This window comes from Macrobrachium nipponense, chromosome 24 (assembly GCF_015104395.2).
Source record: "Macrobrachium nipponense isolate FS-2020 chromosome 24, ASM1510439v2, whole genome shotgun sequence".
NCBI lineage: Eukaryota > Metazoa > Arthropoda > Malacostraca > Decapoda > Palaemonidae > Macrobrachium > Macrobrachium nipponense.
In genome coordinates this window covers 55,234,276-55,254,371 of record NC_061091.1, presented here as the reverse complement: position 1 = coordinate 55,254,371, position 20,096 = coordinate 55,234,276, and the positions used below count along the sequence as shown (strand labels likewise).

The 20,096-nt window shown below is 38.3% G+C and overlaps 1 protein-coding gene across 1 annotated transcript in view; it reads right to left on the bottom strand.

The window, feature by feature from the left end:
- The window catches only part of LOC135205644 (tyrosine-protein phosphatase 10D-like), a 247,217-nt gene that overhangs the window by 63,728 nt on the left and 163,393 nt on the right, over window positions 1–20,096 (bottom strand). The window contains 11 exon segments of the mRNA XM_064236462.1: window positions 9,334–9,525; window positions 10,819–11,019; window positions 11,669–11,841; window positions 11,986–12,145; window positions 12,985–13,115; window positions 15,509–15,672; window positions 16,185–16,290; window positions 16,586–16,723; window positions 16,896–17,018; window positions 17,271–17,436; window positions 19,451–19,554. Of these exon segments, the coding sequence (XP_064092532.1) occupies window positions 9,334–9,525; window positions 10,819–11,019; window positions 11,669–11,841; window positions 11,986–12,145; window positions 12,985–13,115; window positions 15,509–15,672; window positions 16,185–16,290; window positions 16,586–16,723; window positions 16,896–17,018; window positions 17,271–17,436; window positions 19,451–19,554 (1,658 nt within the window).

Sequence of the window (20,096 nt, the reverse complement as noted above, 5' to 3'; positions counted from 1 at the left end):
AGCAATACATGCTTTCTGCAATTTGTTCTAGCAGTGGCAAACTCGAACATGTCTGACTGCACCGTTGAGTCAGGGCTTTGGTCATAAGCTTAAAAATTGGTTCTGAACCATAAGCCATGGTTGCTACCTCAGACATAGCCATCAGGTTGATTGACCTGGCTAGTCGTGTTTTCGAGTCAAACTCCGCTTGAATAAGACTATCAGGGAGCCTTGGCAGCTTTTCACCAAACTGCTCCATAGCACAGTCAGGTTTGAGTTTGCCAGCTGTGAAAGTGTTAGGCAAGTCCTCCCATAATTCTCCAATTGACGGGAGCAACGGAGAAGTGGGGTCTGCTTCTTTCAGCTGAGGCATGGGTTCCCCTTTCTGAGCTGCTGAGATGGTCGACCTCGCTATCTTGGTAAGGAAAGGGAGCGGGGTACCTTCGTCCATCGTGAAAATGGTAAAGGGACTTTTGAATGGTTGGATCTTGGTATTCGAACAGTCCATGTCGTCTAGACATCTAAGCCATTCTCGTTGGGCCTGGTCCCGAGAATAGAGGACTGTCTCCTTTGGTACCCTGTCATCTCTAACCATAGCCGAAGGCGTGAGCCTAGCGTAGCCTATGAAGGGAGGCTGTAGGCCTTCCGGGTAGAACTCGAAGTCCTCTATTCTTCGAGTTCCAAACTCCGGTACGGAGATGAGACCATCTTGGAAGGGAGCATATGACGCTACTCTCCAAGGATTGTTCATGGAGAAAGCGGGCAGCGAGTCATACGGGGGAAGCTGAGATCCACTAGTGTTAGAGGTTGAGGGAGAGGCAAGAGGGGCTTCTCTTAGGCCGGCTATAATAGTATCCTGAGAAGTTATCCTATCCGACAGGCGAGATATCATATGTTCCATACTCGTCTTAAGGGAGCCTACCAAGTCGCCCACCTGTTGCAACAGGCCAGCATTGGTGTCCAGAGCCGGAGCTGCTGCGGAGGTGGAGGGGAGACTCTGAATAGGCACCAAAGGTAGTGGAACTGGTGATACTGCCGGGGTGCGGGATTTCTCCTTAGGCTTACTCTTTGAGGACTTTGAGCCGGAGCTAGACCCTTTAGACCTGTCTGGGCCGGGATTATGAGCCGGAGACTTACGCGAAGAAGAAGACGAGGACGTCTTCTTCGAGGACGATGACGTCTTAGTCAAGGTCATATGCTTAGACTTGATCTTAGGCCTAACCGAAGCCTCTGGAGGAGTATATAACTCATCACCGGTAAAGCCTGGGAAGGATGGTGAAGTTGCAGGGGTAGAAGAAACAGTCACTCCCAAGGGGGACCCTTGGGTACCTGCATTACTTACCTCGACCAACAGGTCGTCTATACCTCCATAGGTTCAACATTTATATCCAGGGTTGCGACATCCGTGGAGATATCCTGGTCTTGTTCAGTCAAGGAGGCCGCCAGCTGTTGTTGGATAAAGGCAATAGAGGGGTCCGCCTCTACCGGGTCGACGTACCCAGTCGCCTTGCCTCCGGGGAAGATTAACAAAGCTAAACGCTTCTCCAGTATGTAGGGCTGACCCTTGGCGGCGTTCTTGCCAAAACCTCCGACCCAGGCCCGCAGGGTAGCCAATGCCGTATCTCTTACTGCCGGAGCCTGTAAGAGAGGATATATTTTAGATTTAAGAACCACTTAAAACTAAAACTTAGGATATAACTTAAACTAGATGCCTTAAGTTAAAGTAATGATGAAAACTTAAGAACTAAAAGAAGCGGAGCGGCAGCGGAGATGGAATACTTACGCCTTCCAAAAGCTGGCTCACCAGATCGTAACATATGGTACACGTCTCATGGTACCAGACCTGGATGTCCCCGTGCGGAGTCGCACATGGAGCATGGGACCGGCAACTTCGTGTCCACGGGGTCCTGAAGTGTAGCGAACTCATCCCGGATGCTCACAGTTGGTGGCCTGTAAGTGGGAAGACACATGAGTATCTTAAAGGGGTAACACTTACAGACTAAGGACAAAAGAACTCCGTTACGTGGCGGAGCTCGGAAAAAATTTGGGCATAACCCCTCCCTGCATTGCCTGAATAGGCTATAATCCCGGAGAGATCCGGTAAATACTAAGGGAGGGGTGGGGATGGTTTAAGAAACTTAAGATAAACTTAAAGATAACTTAAACCTACATGCAAGTAACCGGACTAGGTCCAGTGAAGCGGAGTGTAGTAACTCAGCAATACGGTACGGTTAGTAAAGACCTATTGTATGCTCCGGTCCAACTATGGTGGACTATACCCTTCCGCTGGATACCAGGACTCCGATAGGGAGGAGCTCTAGTAAGGAGGGAAGGGCGAGATGACATACAGACTCGCGCTAACCCGGAGCGACAAGGAAGTAACGGAGGGGGGAAGGCCAGAGCCCCCCACAACGTACCACCCGGCCGAGCCGAGAAGCGGAGAGGTCGGAACCAGTCAGGGACTGTCGGACTCCCAGGCCCCTCCGGTGGAGGGGAAGGGGGAGGCAGGCTCGGGCATGCTGGGCGAGCAAGGACAGACCGACCCACCCCCGCCCGACTCTATGGGAGAGCGGGAGAGGGGAAGGGGACTGGTAGGCGCCTGGCTGACTCGTGATCACGTAGTGACCACGAGGCGGTAAACTAAGATACGGTAACCAAGCCTAGGCCAACCAACTGATCAGAGAGAAGCTATCGGGAAGCAACCAGAACTGAAAAAGCGGTAGCATATAGGCCCATAGGGCGAAAACCAACTGATCAGAGAGAAGCTATGAGGAAGCGACCGAACTGATCAACGGTAGACTAGGCTCTACGAGCCAGGACCTAGGCTAAGCCAGACGCCAACTAACCTAACAATAACAAAACATAAAAATATAATATATAATAAAAATGAAAGAAAGAAGGTAAAATAGCAGGAGAAAAAATCCAGGAGTGTGCGACTAGCCCGAAGGCAAGTCTACCACTCAAAGCTAGTCAGGGGCCGATACTAAGAACCTGGACTAGGGTCTGGATAGAAAAAGCCTACATAAGGTTGAAATACATACATGTATAACAACTTGAGTAGACGTAATGCGGATAATCAAAATAGAGCGTAAAATAATAAGGGATGTTCTAGGTACGGGAGACCAAGAACGAACCCAACATGCGGCAGGACCATGATGCCATGCTTCCAGCCCCCGAGAACGTATCCTATAAGCCTAAAAAAACGGCAAATACCGTCTCGGGGACGGAAAAAACTCGCTAACCGTAAATACTGAGTACTTAACTTAGCTGCTGCAATAGCTGCACGCTCCATTATCGAAAAATCCGAAGAAATGGCACAAAATACACAGAGAGAAAATAGCACTTGTGCTCGTGAGTGCTAACTGAAAAGGATGGCCACTAGAGGCGCAGCAGTCGCAAGCATGGGATTGGTGTAGTAGTAGTACGAGCTGCTCCCTCTGTGGGACGGCTCCCCTCTTGGAGGGTTTTGTAGTGGGAGAGTTTCTATTGGCATTTGGCTCGTGGTAGTGGTCTCACTCGCCTAGTGTTCATACCGACACCCTCCTAGAGGGTGAGCGAGTCAGTCATACTGACCTTTTTCTTTTTTCTTTATTTTATTTATTCTCTGGTATGTGTTAGTACATTTACCCTAGAAATAATAGATTAAAGGATATTTCGCGCAAGCGACACGAGCTGAGCCCAGAAATAATAATTTTAAGTTTTGTGTAAAGTTAAGTGTTACAGTTTTGTTAATGTGTTTCGTAAAGTTTAGTTTATGTTTCCTGACATTTTTTAATGTGTTTTGTAAAGTTAAGTGTACGTACTATAAGAAGTTTTCTGCCGTTTGTCCTCCTCCTCTGTCGCCACTTTCGGAGATAGCCTCACTCGAAAGGTAAGGTTCCCTATTTTACTACATATGTACGTATGTACGTACAGTATTTTTTGTATACCATGTACACTAATACACTTTATTTACAGGTACATACATATTAGTACTAGTATGTATCAAGTTAGGTATTGAATGGTCCAAATTGTTGTAGTATTTCATTGTTTATTGGTCAATTTAGCTTTATTATAAAATTTACTGGGGTGTTTTTGTAGGGCTTCGAACGGATTAGCCATTTTACATGTAAAATGTGGTTCAAGATACGAAAAGCTCATGATACGAAAGCCGCCTCGGAACAGATTAATTTCGTATCTCGAGGTACCACTGTATGTTCAAGATAGTTTTGACAGCTTTGCCCCTTTGTGCCTTGGTAATTTTGACCCCGTGCCTTGTTGTATCCCTCTGTAAATTTTAATATGTTACTGCTTGCAATAAATAATTCTTGTTACTTTTTCTATGCATCTCCTGTATGTATTTAGTTCATAATATTATTATACCTCTACTTATGAGTGTCCTCATAGCTACTAAATTTATATGTTCTAATGTTCTAATGTACAATATCTTTCATAAACAAAATCCCCATTGCTGCCAAAAAGAAATTTTGACAACTTTTATAGGACATTCTTGGAAGGGCAGGGAGAGGGTGTGATTATTGTTCCACCCTGTAGAGGACACCCACTTTCATATCTGGAAATACATAGTATCCTTAAGGTCAGTAGCAAGGAATAATGTCATAAAGGATATACTGTAGTAAAGTTGGGACTTAAACCTTCTAACCTCCAACCAATGCAGCTCATCCAATAATTTTTTCACTTTTATGATAATGAAATTACTATAATTCTCTTGCAAAGATTGTGTGTCCAAAAAGCTTCAAAAGTATAATAGATCAATGAAATTCAGGCAAATAAATTAGCTTAAAAAATGTAAGTTATTTTTATGATGCAACTTGGGCTCATTCTCATAGGATATGCATCTTGAGATACCTTGATAACTTACTAGTCCTTGCAGGTTCTTGGGTAAAGCTAATCCAAGACAGAGATCATATACTCCAATTTTGTCAAGGCTTAGGCATCGTGATAAATCTGGATTAGTAGAATCTTTTGCCCAGTCAAAGGATTCTTTACCTGGGCATGATCATAGACATGATAGCAGCGAAGGTGTTTCCATCAGATCAACGAATAGACAAGTTCAAGAGTATACACCAGTCCATCCTGTTCAAACAGAAGCATCCAGCTCGTCAGTGGCAGGTCATCCTAGGTTACTTATCATCACTGGAAAGCAGGCTCTTCACGGTCATCTTCATCCTCGCTCTCTTCAATGGGGGCTGAAGGAATTTTGGTCCCTTTTGAGGGATTCCCCCATGCTTCTGGTTCTTCTATCAAAAGAGGTAAGGCAAGACTTAGCATGGTGGCTAGATGACAAGAACCTGACCATAGGAGTGCTCCTTCACTTTCCCCCTCCAGAAAACCTACTTTTCTATGATGCTTAGTTGGGGAGCACACTTGGAAGATCTCCTAATATCAAGAATGTGAGATCTAAGAGATAAAGAGCTTCATATCAACATCCTGGAGCTGAAGGCACCCTTCCTAAAACTTAGGAATTTAAAGAAAGGGTGACAGGGCACTCTGTGGTCCTCATGTCCAACAACATTACAGTGGTAGCTTATGTCAGTAAACGAGGCTTGTGTCCTGTCTTCACAAATTGACCACAATTTCACCAGAGACTGGTCTTCCATTCAGTAGGTCCCTCAGCCAGATATCTCCCAGGCAAGAAGAACTTTGTGGCAGACAAACTGAGCCATCAGGGTTTGGTACTGGGGACAGAATGGTCACTTATTCAAGAGGTAGTGGAAAAGCTATCCCATCTGTGGGGAAGGACTGCGGTAGACCATTTTGCAACAAGGGTCAACCAAAAACTAGAGGCTTTATGTTTAGTTGTTCCAGACCCTAGGGCTGTGGCAGAGGATGCCCTTAAACATCTCTGGGACAACCTGGAAGCATACACCTTTCCCCCCTTATGCCTTATCTGTCAAGTGATCACCAGAGTGATGATCTCTCAGAACCTCAGGATGACCCTAGTGACTCCCATTTGGCCACACACTGAATGGTTTCCCAATCTTCTAACCTTGTTGACCGAAGCTCCGAGAGAGATTCCTCCATGACACAACCTTCTTTGCTAACCACACATAGAGAGCCTTTACCGATTGGTAGGGTCCCTATCTCCTCATAACTAGAGACTATCAAGCATCTCTTGCAAGTGAAAGGCTTTTCTCACAGAGCAGCGACAGAGATGTCAGTTTGCCTCAGAATGTCATCTACAACCATGTATCAAAGAAAATGGGCAGTCTACTGTCATTGGGGTCATCAACGGGGTTTATCTCATGTCGGAACTTCTATTCAATAAGTAGTGGACTTCCTCATCTTTCTCCATAAGGAGAAACTATCCTCAATTTCAGCAGTCAAGGGTTACAGAGCTCCTACAGGACTGATTCTTCATTTCAAGGACATTGATCTCTCTTCATCAAGGGAAGTTTCGATGTTTCTCAAGAGTTTTGGGCAGTCCTGTTCCCCAAGTGATCTCAAACCTCCAAATTGGGACCTAACCATAGTGCTCACCCCCCCTTATGAACCCTTGCAAGGCTCAACAGACAGGAGTTTAGCCTTTAAGACAATTTCCTTACTGGCCTTGACTCCTTCAAAGAGGGTTGGTGAATTACATGAACTCTCTTTTAATGTTAAACATACAAGTGGTTGGAGTTCCCTAGCCTTCGAATGTGTCCTGGAATTCGTAGTTAAGACTCAAAATCCCTCTATTTATGATGACAGATTAAAGTCTTTCTCAATCCCCTCTCTCTGGGATTTTGTTGTTGATGAGCCAGACGAATTGCTGTTATGCCCGTCAGAGCATTGCTTAGCTATCTAAAAGGGACTTGGCATTTCAGATCTGATAGTTGAAGACTTTTTCTTAGCACAGGCCAGAACAAGAAAGAAGTGTCCAAGAATACTATCTCCTTTTGGTTACATGAAGTAATTAGAAAGGCTTACACCTCTGCTTCACATTCAGATAATGCATACAAAAGCACATGAAGTTAGGGGTCTAGGCCCTACCATTGCTTTCAAGAAAAACTTGCGTCAGTGCACAGCATTTTGAAGGTAGGTCCCTAGCTTTGCCAAAACCACCTTCACATCCCTCTATCTTGCTCACAGGTCCTTGGACACTTTTTCTTTGGGTCCGGTGGTAGCTGCTCGACAAGTTGTGTAGCTCATCAAGTACCCCTAGCAGGACAGTTTAGTATCTTATCTATGGTGTTGGATATGAAAGTGAGAGTGAATGAGATGACTGGTCTTCCTTCTCTTTCTTTTTCTTCTCTACCGACAAGCAGTAGAGAGAATAATTCCATCATATGCCGGAACTGGTTAGATGCAGGTGATCAAGCTGCCATTTTATAAAGTTTTGTATGTTTGTTCCTATACAATACAAATTCTTTATGGAAGCAAATCCCATTCCTCTCTCTTACCAGGAGAGAGGAGAAATGGCAACAAACAAAATTGATGGCTATTGTAAGTTTTGTTGTCTCTAACAGTTTTTTACCATCATCAAGACACAATGTTGAAATGTATTTCATAACCTATTATCCCATGTGTCTGGCTGTTCAGTAATTTATGCTCAACAGATCAGAGGCTTATGACTCCTATGTCCTTCCTTTGATCAGTCCAGGTGGTCTGAACCTCCAGTCAGTTCCAAGACTTTCTTATCATCTCTCCAAGAGTAAGTCATCCTTACGTTAAGACCAAGGTTTGTTTCGTGTGCCAACAAATGAAAAATTTTAAATCAATTTGTATTTTTCATAACTTTTTCTTAAAGTACACAGTCCACCTTCCTGGTTTTCTTACTACTATTCCTACAGCTACTGCCATTTTCAGGTACGTATACTAATTACAATTCTACCATTCTCATTACATACCCAACTACCTGAATCTTTGAGATATCCATTGATTTAGTAAGATATATTTGAGCCAATTCTTCATTTGTGGTGTGATTTTACCAATGAACTCCACCCATGACTCTTAATAATTTGTTGTCAAATCACTTTCAGATCTCCATTTTTACTGTAAATGCCCATGTGTCTGCTGGAGAGAGTGAAAACCCCTAACTATACATCATAAATTCTTGCTAGTAATGTTACAATCTATTTTCACTTCATCCACACTGCTCTTGCTCTTTTTGTCTCTGCCCTTTCAATTCACATTCACAATTAATGAGGCCCCAAATTATTCTCTCTTGTTGCACTGATTTATATAATTTATATATTGATTATGAAGATTGTTTATCATGTCCTTTGAGGTTACTCTTAATGTTTTCTCTTTCACATAAAAAATAAAATGCATAAACATTGCTTCAGATATAGCAGCAGCTACCCAAGAGAAAGAAAACTTAAGCTACCTCTCACCTTTCTCGGTGCTGGGATGGGAAAAATCTTTGGCAGAAAAGCCCTCTGCAACAATTACTGAATATAATGAGGAGTATGCAAACACGACCTGAGCTGGATTATCTCGCAATTGGTTTATAACGTAATAGACTACAAAAATACAGTTTGAACTATGAAGATAAGTTCTACTACAAAGTTTCTAAATCTTTGCCATACCTGTGAGTAGCTAGTAATGAATGTCAGATGATGAAGAACAAAAGACAAAAAAATCCTGTAAATTGCTGACTGTCTACCATTACGATTTTTGCCAATCAATAAAAATACTATGCATTAGTCATAAATTCTCAGTCAACCAAAATTCAATATGTATTTGTAACCCTAAGCATAAGATTGGAGGTTCACTGTATTCCTTATGTGTATCAATTCTGTCATGATAAATGGACAGTGATGACATTTTGCAATTTTCATTCATTTTTTCTTATTTATCACTAAACAGATTATAAAGTACCATACTTCTAATGGAATAAAAAAGCTTTAGGCCACTATAAGAGAATTCTTTGCAATTGGTTGGTCTATCTTATTGAGCCCTGGGTGGACTGTGAGAGTGTAACTCAATGGCTACAGTATCAAAAATTATAAATTAGCACATAAAATGTCAAAATTTGAGAATTTGTGGAATAAGAATGCAACTAATCCAGCAAAGGAAAAACGGACAAAAAGGTGAATGAAGAGACCAAGGCACACAAGTGTTGGATATCAGGCAGCTAAAATGCTTCCTCTCAAAAAGTATTATAAGGGGTAGTTTTTGCTCTCTCCATATGAAATCTTTCTTCTATTTGTATTTAAATTGCAATATCTTTTAATTTGTTACTGCCAATTTTTCAGAATTACAACCACTGAAAAGTCAAAGTTTGGAAGACTGAATTGTGCTGCACTATTGGAATGAGTTTAAAATCATTCCAGGTATCAGTGAAGATATCTCCCTTAGAAAACCTGTATAAGTCATCACCATCTAACAAAAGATAAAAATGGTGAAACCACAACGTTTTTATTGACTCACTTGTCCTGGAATACTTTCACTTGTAGCAAAGGTGGCTGATACTGATGTTGACTGCCTCATAATGTGCTCAACATCCCCCGCTCGAGTTAATACAGTGAAAGTGTAGTTGTGATAGGGTCGTAGATGGGTCAAACTGATGGAAGGACGATCCGTCTGATTTGTAAGTAGGCCATCTTCTGTCAGATACTGGACCTGGAACAATTTTATTAGATAAATAAATAAAGCTGTATACTTGAGCTGCAGTTTAAAAAGCATCCTACTAATCAAATTACATAAATTTTACAAATGATAACTAAATGCAGAAAGGAATGTAGAATTATTAGGATTTAATGATTATAATAAATAAGTTTATAATTCATTATCAAGGACAGAACAATTTATGAATGTGAGAACAAATATCGTATATGTACGTATATGTAAAGAGAATGAAGGAACAGAATAACCTGTACTACACTGAATTTGTGAATAGTAACATCACACTAAGGAGTTTAGGGCAAACTTATAAAATTATGTATAGTATAAAGAAAATTAATTTTGAGGAATGGATTCCATTAATGTTTGTAAAAGAGCAACAAGTTTGCTCCATTCATACTTTATCAAAGCATTCATCATTACAGTGAACCAATCTTCCTTGCTTTGCTTTGACTTTTTTCAGTCCTCCTATTAACTTATTCTTTTTCTTTATTTTTTTTTATTTCCTCCAAGCATCCACACCAAGTTTTTATGAGAGTGCAAAAGGCTAAGTTCAGTAATTTAATATTCATTACGTAATACCAAAAAATATACATAAGCATCAAAAGAAGGGAGATGCTCGCAAGATCCATACAAAAAGATCATGAGGAAGAACTCAAGACACTGCAGTTCTTATAAATAGAGGAAACCTAGCAGTTGGATGAGTCAGGCACTCTAATCACGAGACAGTTGGCTAAGCATGCCTACTTGCTTTATAATCATAATGCTGTGATCAGCTTACGCATCCTCTTCTAGGCTCTTAGTCACTTGACATTACCACAGGTACTCTGGCTGCTGTGGACCTTAACTGACAAAACTTTCTACCTCTATGCATGGCCACTAACAACAAAGTGGCTTCATCAGATAATTTTTAGTGCATAAAAGAATATTTTGCATTGTCTCAACTGATTTTGGCTACGTTAGTGGCTTAGACCTTGTTTTAATAAAATAATATAACTTTTACAGTGAATAAATTACAGGCTAAATTACAAATCTTTTATATTGCTCTGCTTCTAAGTTTAAAACAAATACAGTGAACCCCCCGTATTTGCGTTCTCGAGATTCGCTGACTCGTGTATTCGCGGATTCCTCTATGGGCCAAATCTACCCACTTTTCTATGAGAAATATCCACGAATTACTGTATTTTCATATCACTTTAATGATTAAAATGCACTTTTTGTAGGGGTTCTAAGTATATTCACCGATTCTAGCTATTGGTGGGGGGTGAATACGGGGGTCCACTTATGGCTTACCTCAAATGTGTCATAGTATCCCTCAGGTTTGGTCCATGAAAGGTGAATTGCAGTATCTGTTGTAAGAGTAGCATTTATGTTGCTGACAGGTTCTGGGTACAGTCGATCTTGCCGTATCAATGGCTGACTGGTTACGTCTCCAGATACAGTCCAGGCAGTGATGTTGTACAATCTTCCAGGTACCAGGCGCTCAAATATTATCTGCAGATAATATAGTATAGTTATTATTAGTAAAATATTTTAGTAAAATATGTTTATTCAATTGTTCACAAGCATACTAAAGAAGATTTATTAAAAAAAAACTAATACATATTTTTACTTAAGCTTCCATATTCAAAAGAAAAATAAGTCTCCTATGTTGTAAATAGTCTATCACTGGATACAATGTCACAAAACTGTATCCATCATTCAATTTCTCCTAGAAGTAATATAATTTCAAGAACTTTCCAAAAATCTATTTTAAGGGGTTAAGGAAAATAAAGGTTTGCAAAAAATTCACTCAACAAAGAAAACAAACTACAGGAATTCTTTTCCAAATCTCCTTGCTTATCTTCTGTGTCTAGTACTTTCCTAAACATTGCTGTCCTCATTACCAAGTGTTAGTATCTGATGAAAAAGGCAATCCCTTCAATTCAATGAAGTCAGAACTTTGTTTTGCATATCTAACATTTGATTAAAATATAAATGATCAATAAATACATAATTTAAGCAAAGGAAATTCTGAATGCCGTATATTACAATGAGAGAAAATTACATTCTCTATTTGGCTGCTGGGAAGACAATATTTCATCACTTACATTTTGCCTAAAAATATATTACAGCAGTGAAAAATGATTACTAAAACATTTACCTTGCGATCAGTGTCCTCAGATAGCTTTTCCTTTACTGGTATAGAAGGATCTGACAACATGAACCTGTACTTGTCAAATGTAGCATCAGTACTTGGAGTTGGGGTGTAGATTACAGTGAAGGATCTTGTTTCTAGCTGATTAACTATTGTTATATCAGAAGTGATGACTGGCACTGTAATACAATGGCGATGTATTGTTATAACAATACCAACGAAAAGATTTCTTTAAAATGATCAGATTATAAACTGATGTCCTTGATTACATTTTATTAGAAATATTGTTTCATCCAAAAGTTATTTTGTGAAATTTCACTTACTTGTCCTTAGTGATAAGGTGACAGTTTCACTCTTTACATTATGTGCAGTAGTATAAATTTCAAAGTTGTAAAGTTCTCCAGGTCTTAGTTCACCAACTAACACTGTAAGTTTGCGCTCTATCCCCTCTGTAGCTTGGGTTCCTGAAACTTCTTTCGATTTCTGAAACAAAGTTGTATAGTCAAAATTTTCAACCTCAAAATACAGTAATTTGATGCTTTATTTACTATTTGAAAACACTGTACTTTTATACCTTGGGCACAATAACAGAAACAATGGAACAGAATGCAGAAATATAAAAGCACCACAAATCACACTTGTGCTCTATTAACAATGCTTTGTTGCTGGAGATATTGAGAAACTATGCAGAAAATTGTTGTAAGACTAATGCCAGCTTGTTCCTCAGAATCTTGGTTGTGCTTACGCAAGCATCACATATCCATAATAAGAATACATGTACTTTTTTATTTCTTGTTGAGTCCGTTTCAATCCATGGTGAGCTATTTTCCAAGACCTTTGGGTATGCAAATGTTTTGTGAATCTTTAAGCGGTTTCTGAACAACTATGCTGGGATCTTTTTAAGGGTATAACTGCGTTGAATTGTTCAAAGCATCATAAACATTGAGGCAATGTCAGCCGGGCATAGTGCTAATACAGTACCTGTATTTATGTTTACTTTAATAGTAATATATGGAATGTCGGTATGTATTCGTATCTTACGTTCTATGACATGTGAAATAGGGGTATTTAGTGGTACTTGGAGCCAAAAAATTCATTCATATGGACTAAGGGCATTGGTCGGAGATGACCATTTGTTGTCTATACCCCTATTAATTAAAGAAATAAATATGGTTTTATAATTATCAGCATTTCCATGAAAACTGGCCACAATTTAATATAATCCAACTGTATAACATGAGAGAACTGTATTATTGTATCATGATCTGTGGGATTTTTTAAAAATCAAAGAAAATGCACTTTTATTTTTGTTTAAAGCTTACCTTCCTTTCAGGGGTTGCTGCATTCCACCATACAAAAGTATAGTAGTCAATTCTTCCTTCAGGTCTTGGCCACTCGAAAGTAATATTTTGGGAATCAAGCTGATAACTAATCCCCTTGACTGGATTAGGTGCTATAAAAGAATGTGGAATACATCAGTGTTGAGAAATATTAACAAATTGCTGTTAAGTTGTAAATTATTATTATTATTATTATTATTATTATTATTATTATTATTATTATTATTATTATTATTATTATTATTATTATTATTATTATTTAGTTTAATTCTTATCGGACATACTCAAAGAATTTGTTCATAATAAACATGTCAGTTCTTATTCACAGGGTAAGCACTGTATATCACATTTATAAATGTGTAAATTCAAACTTCATACAGTATATTCAAATTATGTTAATTTCACTGGATTCTGTTCCAACACAAACACACACACACAAACACTTGACCTCTTAAAACCGGCACCCTCGGGACCAGGCTACTGCCAGACCACAGAAAATCCCGGATGACAGAAAGTGTCCTTGAAAACCTTCCTACGTCAACAAAATTTTGCTAGCTCATTCCACTTACATATTGCTGTTATCAAAAGTAGAACAATGCTTCTAAATAATCATTTGTTGGGTTCAGTTTCTTGAAAATTCTGGCCTGCTCCATAAGCATCTCCCGGGAAATGCTTACAACTTCGCTACGTTGGAGCTTAACTACTTTATAAGCGCTCTGTTGAATTCTGAACTGGCACCTTTCAATATTTTAAGACACTTCAAACTTTTCTGGCTTTCGTTTTCTGGTCCAAAAACCTAAAGTCAGATAATACAGTTATAATAAGAATAGTAATTTTAATAAAACCGTTGTTTTATGTAATGTAAACAATTATATGTTATGCCTTATTGTCAAAATGTTATAATATTATAAAATTTATGAACATAGGGATCATGTGCCACTTGCATTCCGATAATGTTGACATCCCTAGGGTTATAATCATCAGCTGATTTACAGCAATTAGTTGCTACAAGAAATTCCCTTTGGAGTTTTTTTTTTTTTTTTATAAATTATCAAAGTGGGGCTTATTTATCTATAAATGTAGTAGACTAAATGAAGTAAAGGTGTGATTTCGCCAGTATCGGATGTTCCTTTTGCCTCTCCCAAAACGTTTTGTGGCCTGTAGCTACATTATTCGTTTATTCTGCCACACAGCTACAATCGTAAATTTTGTGGCATATTCTCATAACACTTTCCTCTCCATTGCGTGAAGGATAAGTAAAGATATATTTTATTTTCATTTATGGAAGCTACACTAGATCGGATGACACAAGTATATAAGCAAATTATGGATTATTTTAATGCTTTATATTTTTTATTTCCACAGAATGTTTTTGTTGGATATAATATTTATATATATATATTATATATATATATATATATATATATAATATATATATATATATATATATATATATATATATATATAATATATATATATAATATATATATATATATGCACCCACCCACACAAGCAGTCCCCGGTTATTGACGGACTCAGTTAATGGCGATCCAGTTTTATGGCGCTTGTCTAGCACCATCAGTGGTTTATGGTGCCAATAATAGAATCATGACACCATAACATAACTAACAGAGGCACCATTAACTGGTTATAAGCACCTTAAATCACCAAGTTTCGGTTAATGGCAGTTTTCTATGCTTATCAGCACCCAGAGGAGAACGGAACCCCCCGATAACCAGGGACTGCCTGTATAGATATATATATATATATATATAATATATATATATATATATATATATATATATATATATATATATATATATATATATATATATATATATATATGAGTCAATTATTTACCTTAGAAAGCAATGAAGTCCCGACAGAATTATTAATCACATGATGGAAAAGCATTTTCAATGATAGTAGTACACACATTACACAACAAAAGAATTCAAAGAGTTGCAGGAAAATTGTTCTAAGTTGTGCTAGTCAGCGTCCTTGAAAACCTTCCTACGTCAACAAAATCTTGCTAGCTCATTCCACATACATATTGCTGTTATCAGCAATATGCTAGTTTGCACGGTTGATATGAAAGCGTACAGACCTATGTTCTTGACACTCCACATTTCACACCAGCCCAGAATGTTAACCCATGGCTGGGTCTTGCCGAGACCCTCAGTAAATAAGGTGCCCCGGAGGATGGGGGCATGGGTTTGAAACCCACGCGAAAACCTTCCTTGGTTCAAATGAGGGCTGCATGCAAAATTTTGTCTAGATCAATCAAGCAGTTGGGATCTATAAACCACAAGTTTACAAATTTAGTAATATTCACATTATATATGTATGTATATACATACACACATATGCAGGAACAGAAGCCAGTAAGATTAAAAATATCAACCTGATTTTATTAAGAGTTTATACCAATTTTTAAAAAATAAGATGTTTAGTATAGACTTGAAACCTGTAATAAAATTGAGTAAAATTCACTGATTCTACTTACGAACAGTCCTCTCAACTTCTTCTGCTGTGAAGCTCTCAACATGATATGAAACTGATCGGACCTGGATGACATAACGTTCTCCTGGTTCCAGGTTATCCACTGTGGCGCCTGTTGTATTAATAGCAGGTAAGTTGGTCCAGCTCTCAGCTTCTGTGGTTCGATATCTACCAAGGATAAGAAATTCTGAGGGTAATCTTATGCAAGCTCTTCATTCTCATCTACATCAACGTTGGCGGTGTATATAAACACCAAGAGGGTGACACAAGCTTTAATTAACATATGTGAATCAGCAACACTGTTGTCCACCTGTTTATGCCAACATTCTATCCTTTTCTTCACCTTAAACTTTCACCAAATAGTATGGTTCATAAAGTAACATGATAACCTTTTAAAAGAGTGCTTCAGGATCAAAGACATCCATCAGCTACTTGAGTTTTTATCAGGCTTACAGAATTTCTTTAAATAATGTTTTAACATCTTTTTTCAAGAACGGAAATGATTCTTAAAATGTACTGATAGGTTTCAGTTTTACTTAGTAGCTCTACATCAATCAAAACATAAAGAGAATAGTCTAGATGAAATAGAAAAAAAGGATACAAGTGTAATCTTGCTTTAAGGAAAATATACTAAATATACAAGAAATGCTACAACAGTTATAAAACCAATCCATACACACCTCACTATGTAATGAGTGAAAAGACTCTCAATAGGAGCTTGCCAAGATAAGGTAATTGACGTATTTGATACTTCCGTTATTGTCAGGCTTCGAACAGGGTTGGGGTCTGGAAAAATAAGATTCGTTTGTCATATTCTGCTCACTGGCAGGCTAATCAAGTTTTGATTCCCCAGAGAGGATATCTCAACACCTTCATCAAGCCATACTGTTCATACAGCTGTATACACTAAGTGTGCTATAATTTCTGTCTCCATCGTGAAATCAACTTTGTTTAAAATGCTAGTCTTGTTCTTTAATATAATGATAGCATTTGATATGTAAACTGCAAACTGCATATACTACTAACAAACCAATTCAAGTTTAATTCTAAGGCACAAAGATCACCATCCGACTGTACTTACAAACAGCCTGGAAATTTGTATGAGGGTCACTCCAAAGGCCATGAGAGATGGCATACACCTTGACCTCATAACCAGCCCCAGGGAACAGGTCAGTGAGCGTAATATGAGAGTCGACTGTTTGTCGAGTAATACTCTTGCCTGAAAAAAAATGACATCCATTCAGGTCACATCTTTTGGTTCACACAAAAGTCCAGTGGTTGAAACATGCCTCATACGAAGACATTAACAATGGTTACAGATATATAACAGAAATCATTTATACTTGACATCATTACATTTCTTACACTTATACAACAACCACGTAAACTACCTGTGTTATTCCTGGCATAAACAATGGCGTACTTGTCCTGTCGTGAGGTGACGTCACTCTTCCAAGATATGTTCAGCCCTTGTGGAATCGACTGAAGTTCTTCAATTATGGGTGGAGCTGGTTCTGTTGTAGAATGAGCAAAAATGATTAAGACATAAATGGCCTTCCTTTGGCAGTTGCAATGCTTTTATAATAAGTTAACACGTAAAATTGTCTTTTTATATATATATACTGAAAAACTCTAAATATGAATAAAAAAACAACTTTCAATATGATCAATGTAATGTAACTAAGAACACAACTAAAACAATATTGTAACAGTTTTGTCAAGAACCTATAGTTTATTCTCATTGGAAGCCAGGATTAACTACATACTTGTAGCAATGTATCCAATGGTTGGTTCACTCTCGATGTTGTTTGACATGGCAAAAACAGACAGTGAATAATTTCTGCCTGGGTAGAGTTCCTCCACATCAACCGTATCTAGCACAACTTTGGTTCTAGAGTCACCATTGAAGACTTCAACTTCTTGGTACAAAGCCTGAAATGAGAAAAGTCCAGTTATGTTATACTGACTATCATTAATAATATATACACGTGACAAAAAAAGTCTGGACTAATGGGTACGTGCCCTAGCTGAACCCTTGCACATTTTTATGGGTAAGCCTATACCCTAATAGCATATGATTAACCATGACTCATACCACTATTTCTGCACGAAGTGGTTGTGTGTGTGTGTGTATATATATATATATGTATATATATATATATATATATATATAATATATATATATATAATATAAATAGCTGCACTATTTATGTTTAATAGTGAGGCAGGAGAACTGAAAGCTTCAGTGCTTTTTTGTAATTAAGGCTCTACTTCACTTATTACCAATTCTCTTATTGTTTTAGCCTTATTAATAAATATTTATTTTAACTGAAAATTTACTATCATATAAAAATGCACACACACACACACAACATTATATATATATATATATATATATATATATATATATATATATATATATATATTATATATATATATCGAACTACAAATGTGCTTTAATATCGAATTCGCTCTACCTCGGAATTAATATATTTTCATATAGGCTTAACTGAGGGGGAATTTATTAAGCGATAATAGAATTGGCGATCGACAGGCACGAACCAGCGACCTCTCAATTCCAGGACTGGCAGTGAAGCCTTAAACCACCCCGACACCGCAAGAGATATAAGTTCATGCCGCCTCCCACCTGAAATACCTTTCGCGCACAGGTATTTTTTGTTTTGGAGACTGCATCAACCCATCTCGTTCTCGGTGGCATGGTAGTGCTTTTGCCCGCACGTAGTCATTATATAAAGTCTATCACATTACCGTGGTTCATATACATATATCGAACTACAAATGTCCTTTAATATCTAATTCGCTCTACCTTGGAATTAATATATTTTCATATATGCTTAACCAAGGGGGAATTTATTAAGCGATAATAGAATTGGCGATCGACAGGCGCGAACCAGCAACCTCTCAATTCCAGGACTGGCAGTGAAGCCTTAAACCACCCCGACACCGCAAGAGATATAAGTTCATGCCGCCTCCCACCTGAAATACCTTTCGCGCACAGGTATTTTTTGTTTTGGAGACTGCATCAACCCATCTCGTTCTCGGTGGCGTGGTAGTGCTTTTGCCCGCACGTAGTCATTATATAAGTCTATCACATTACCGTGATTCAGATATTAAAGGACATTTGTAGTTCGATATATGTATATGAATCACGGTAATGTGATAGACTTATATAATGACTACGTGCAGGCAAAAGCACTACCACGCCACCGAGAACGAGATGGGTTGATACAGCCTCCAAAACAAAAAATACCTGTGCGCGAAAGGTATTTCAGGTGGGAGGCGGCATGAACTTACATCTCTTGCGGTGTCAGGGTGGTTTAAGGCTTCACTGCCAGTCCTGGAATTGAGAGGTCGCTGGTTCTCGCCTGTCGATCGCCAATTCTATTATCGCTTAATAAATTCCCCCTCGGTTAAGCATATATGAAAATATATTAATTCCGAGGTAGAGCGAATTAGATATTAAAGGACATTTGTAGTTCGATACATGTATATGAATCACGGTAATGTGATAGACATATATATATATATATATATATATATATAATATATATATATATATCATATATATATACACACATATATATCTTACATACATACGCATTGGGAGAACAATACATGATAATGTCTCCAGCTCATATGTGGGCATTTGAGAGGTGACCCAGCCTTACTCGGATGAGAAGTATAATACAGGAAAGACATCGTCGTTGAAAGTTCACAGTGGCCCGTTTTTGATATTCAGCGCTGGAGCATTTATGATAACACACATACAAATATTATACTATATATATATATATATATATATATATACCTATATATATATATATATATATATATATACACATACACATTAGATATTTATGTGTGTGCACTCTTTCTGGGAGTAAATGATTAATGAGTCCAATATAACAATTCTTTCATTCCCTACCTTATAGTGATCTTGTATTGAATTTTCCGCATCCTTCCACGTGAGCGTCACCTCGTGTGTCGCCTCGTTTTCTCTGGCCTGCAAATCTGTCACTGGCAATGGACCTGAAAGAAGAAGAAAAAGTCACATTCCTGAATCCAAGATTATACAAACACTGTCTGTATAATCACATTCACATAAAATAAACTATCGATTGTGTACCGTTGAATTAAACTCAAAAGCTCATATTAGAATCCTGGCGTGGTCAAGTGCATTTATTAGGCATAATTCCCCTTCGGCATAATAAGTCACAGGCAAAGTATAATGAATCTGATATTAACAATAAAAACAAAAATGATTTAGAGTGGTTCAATAAAAAAAATCCCCCGTGTACCTTATGTGTGTGTGTGTGTGTGTGTGTGTGTGCAGGCGCATTGTAAGAGGAAGAAACCAAGAACTTCGACTGCGCACGCAGCCAAAGTTTATAAACTTATTACAGATTCATGAACTCTCAAAAAAGAACATACTTGCACAGAGAGAGGGACGCGTCGAAGACCAGGTGTCATTTCCAGAGAAATCTCCCACCGCTTTTGGTGGCAAGATGTGTCCATTTTTTTTTTTTTTCTTTTTACTGGTCTCGCTATACACACACATGTTACTAATGATT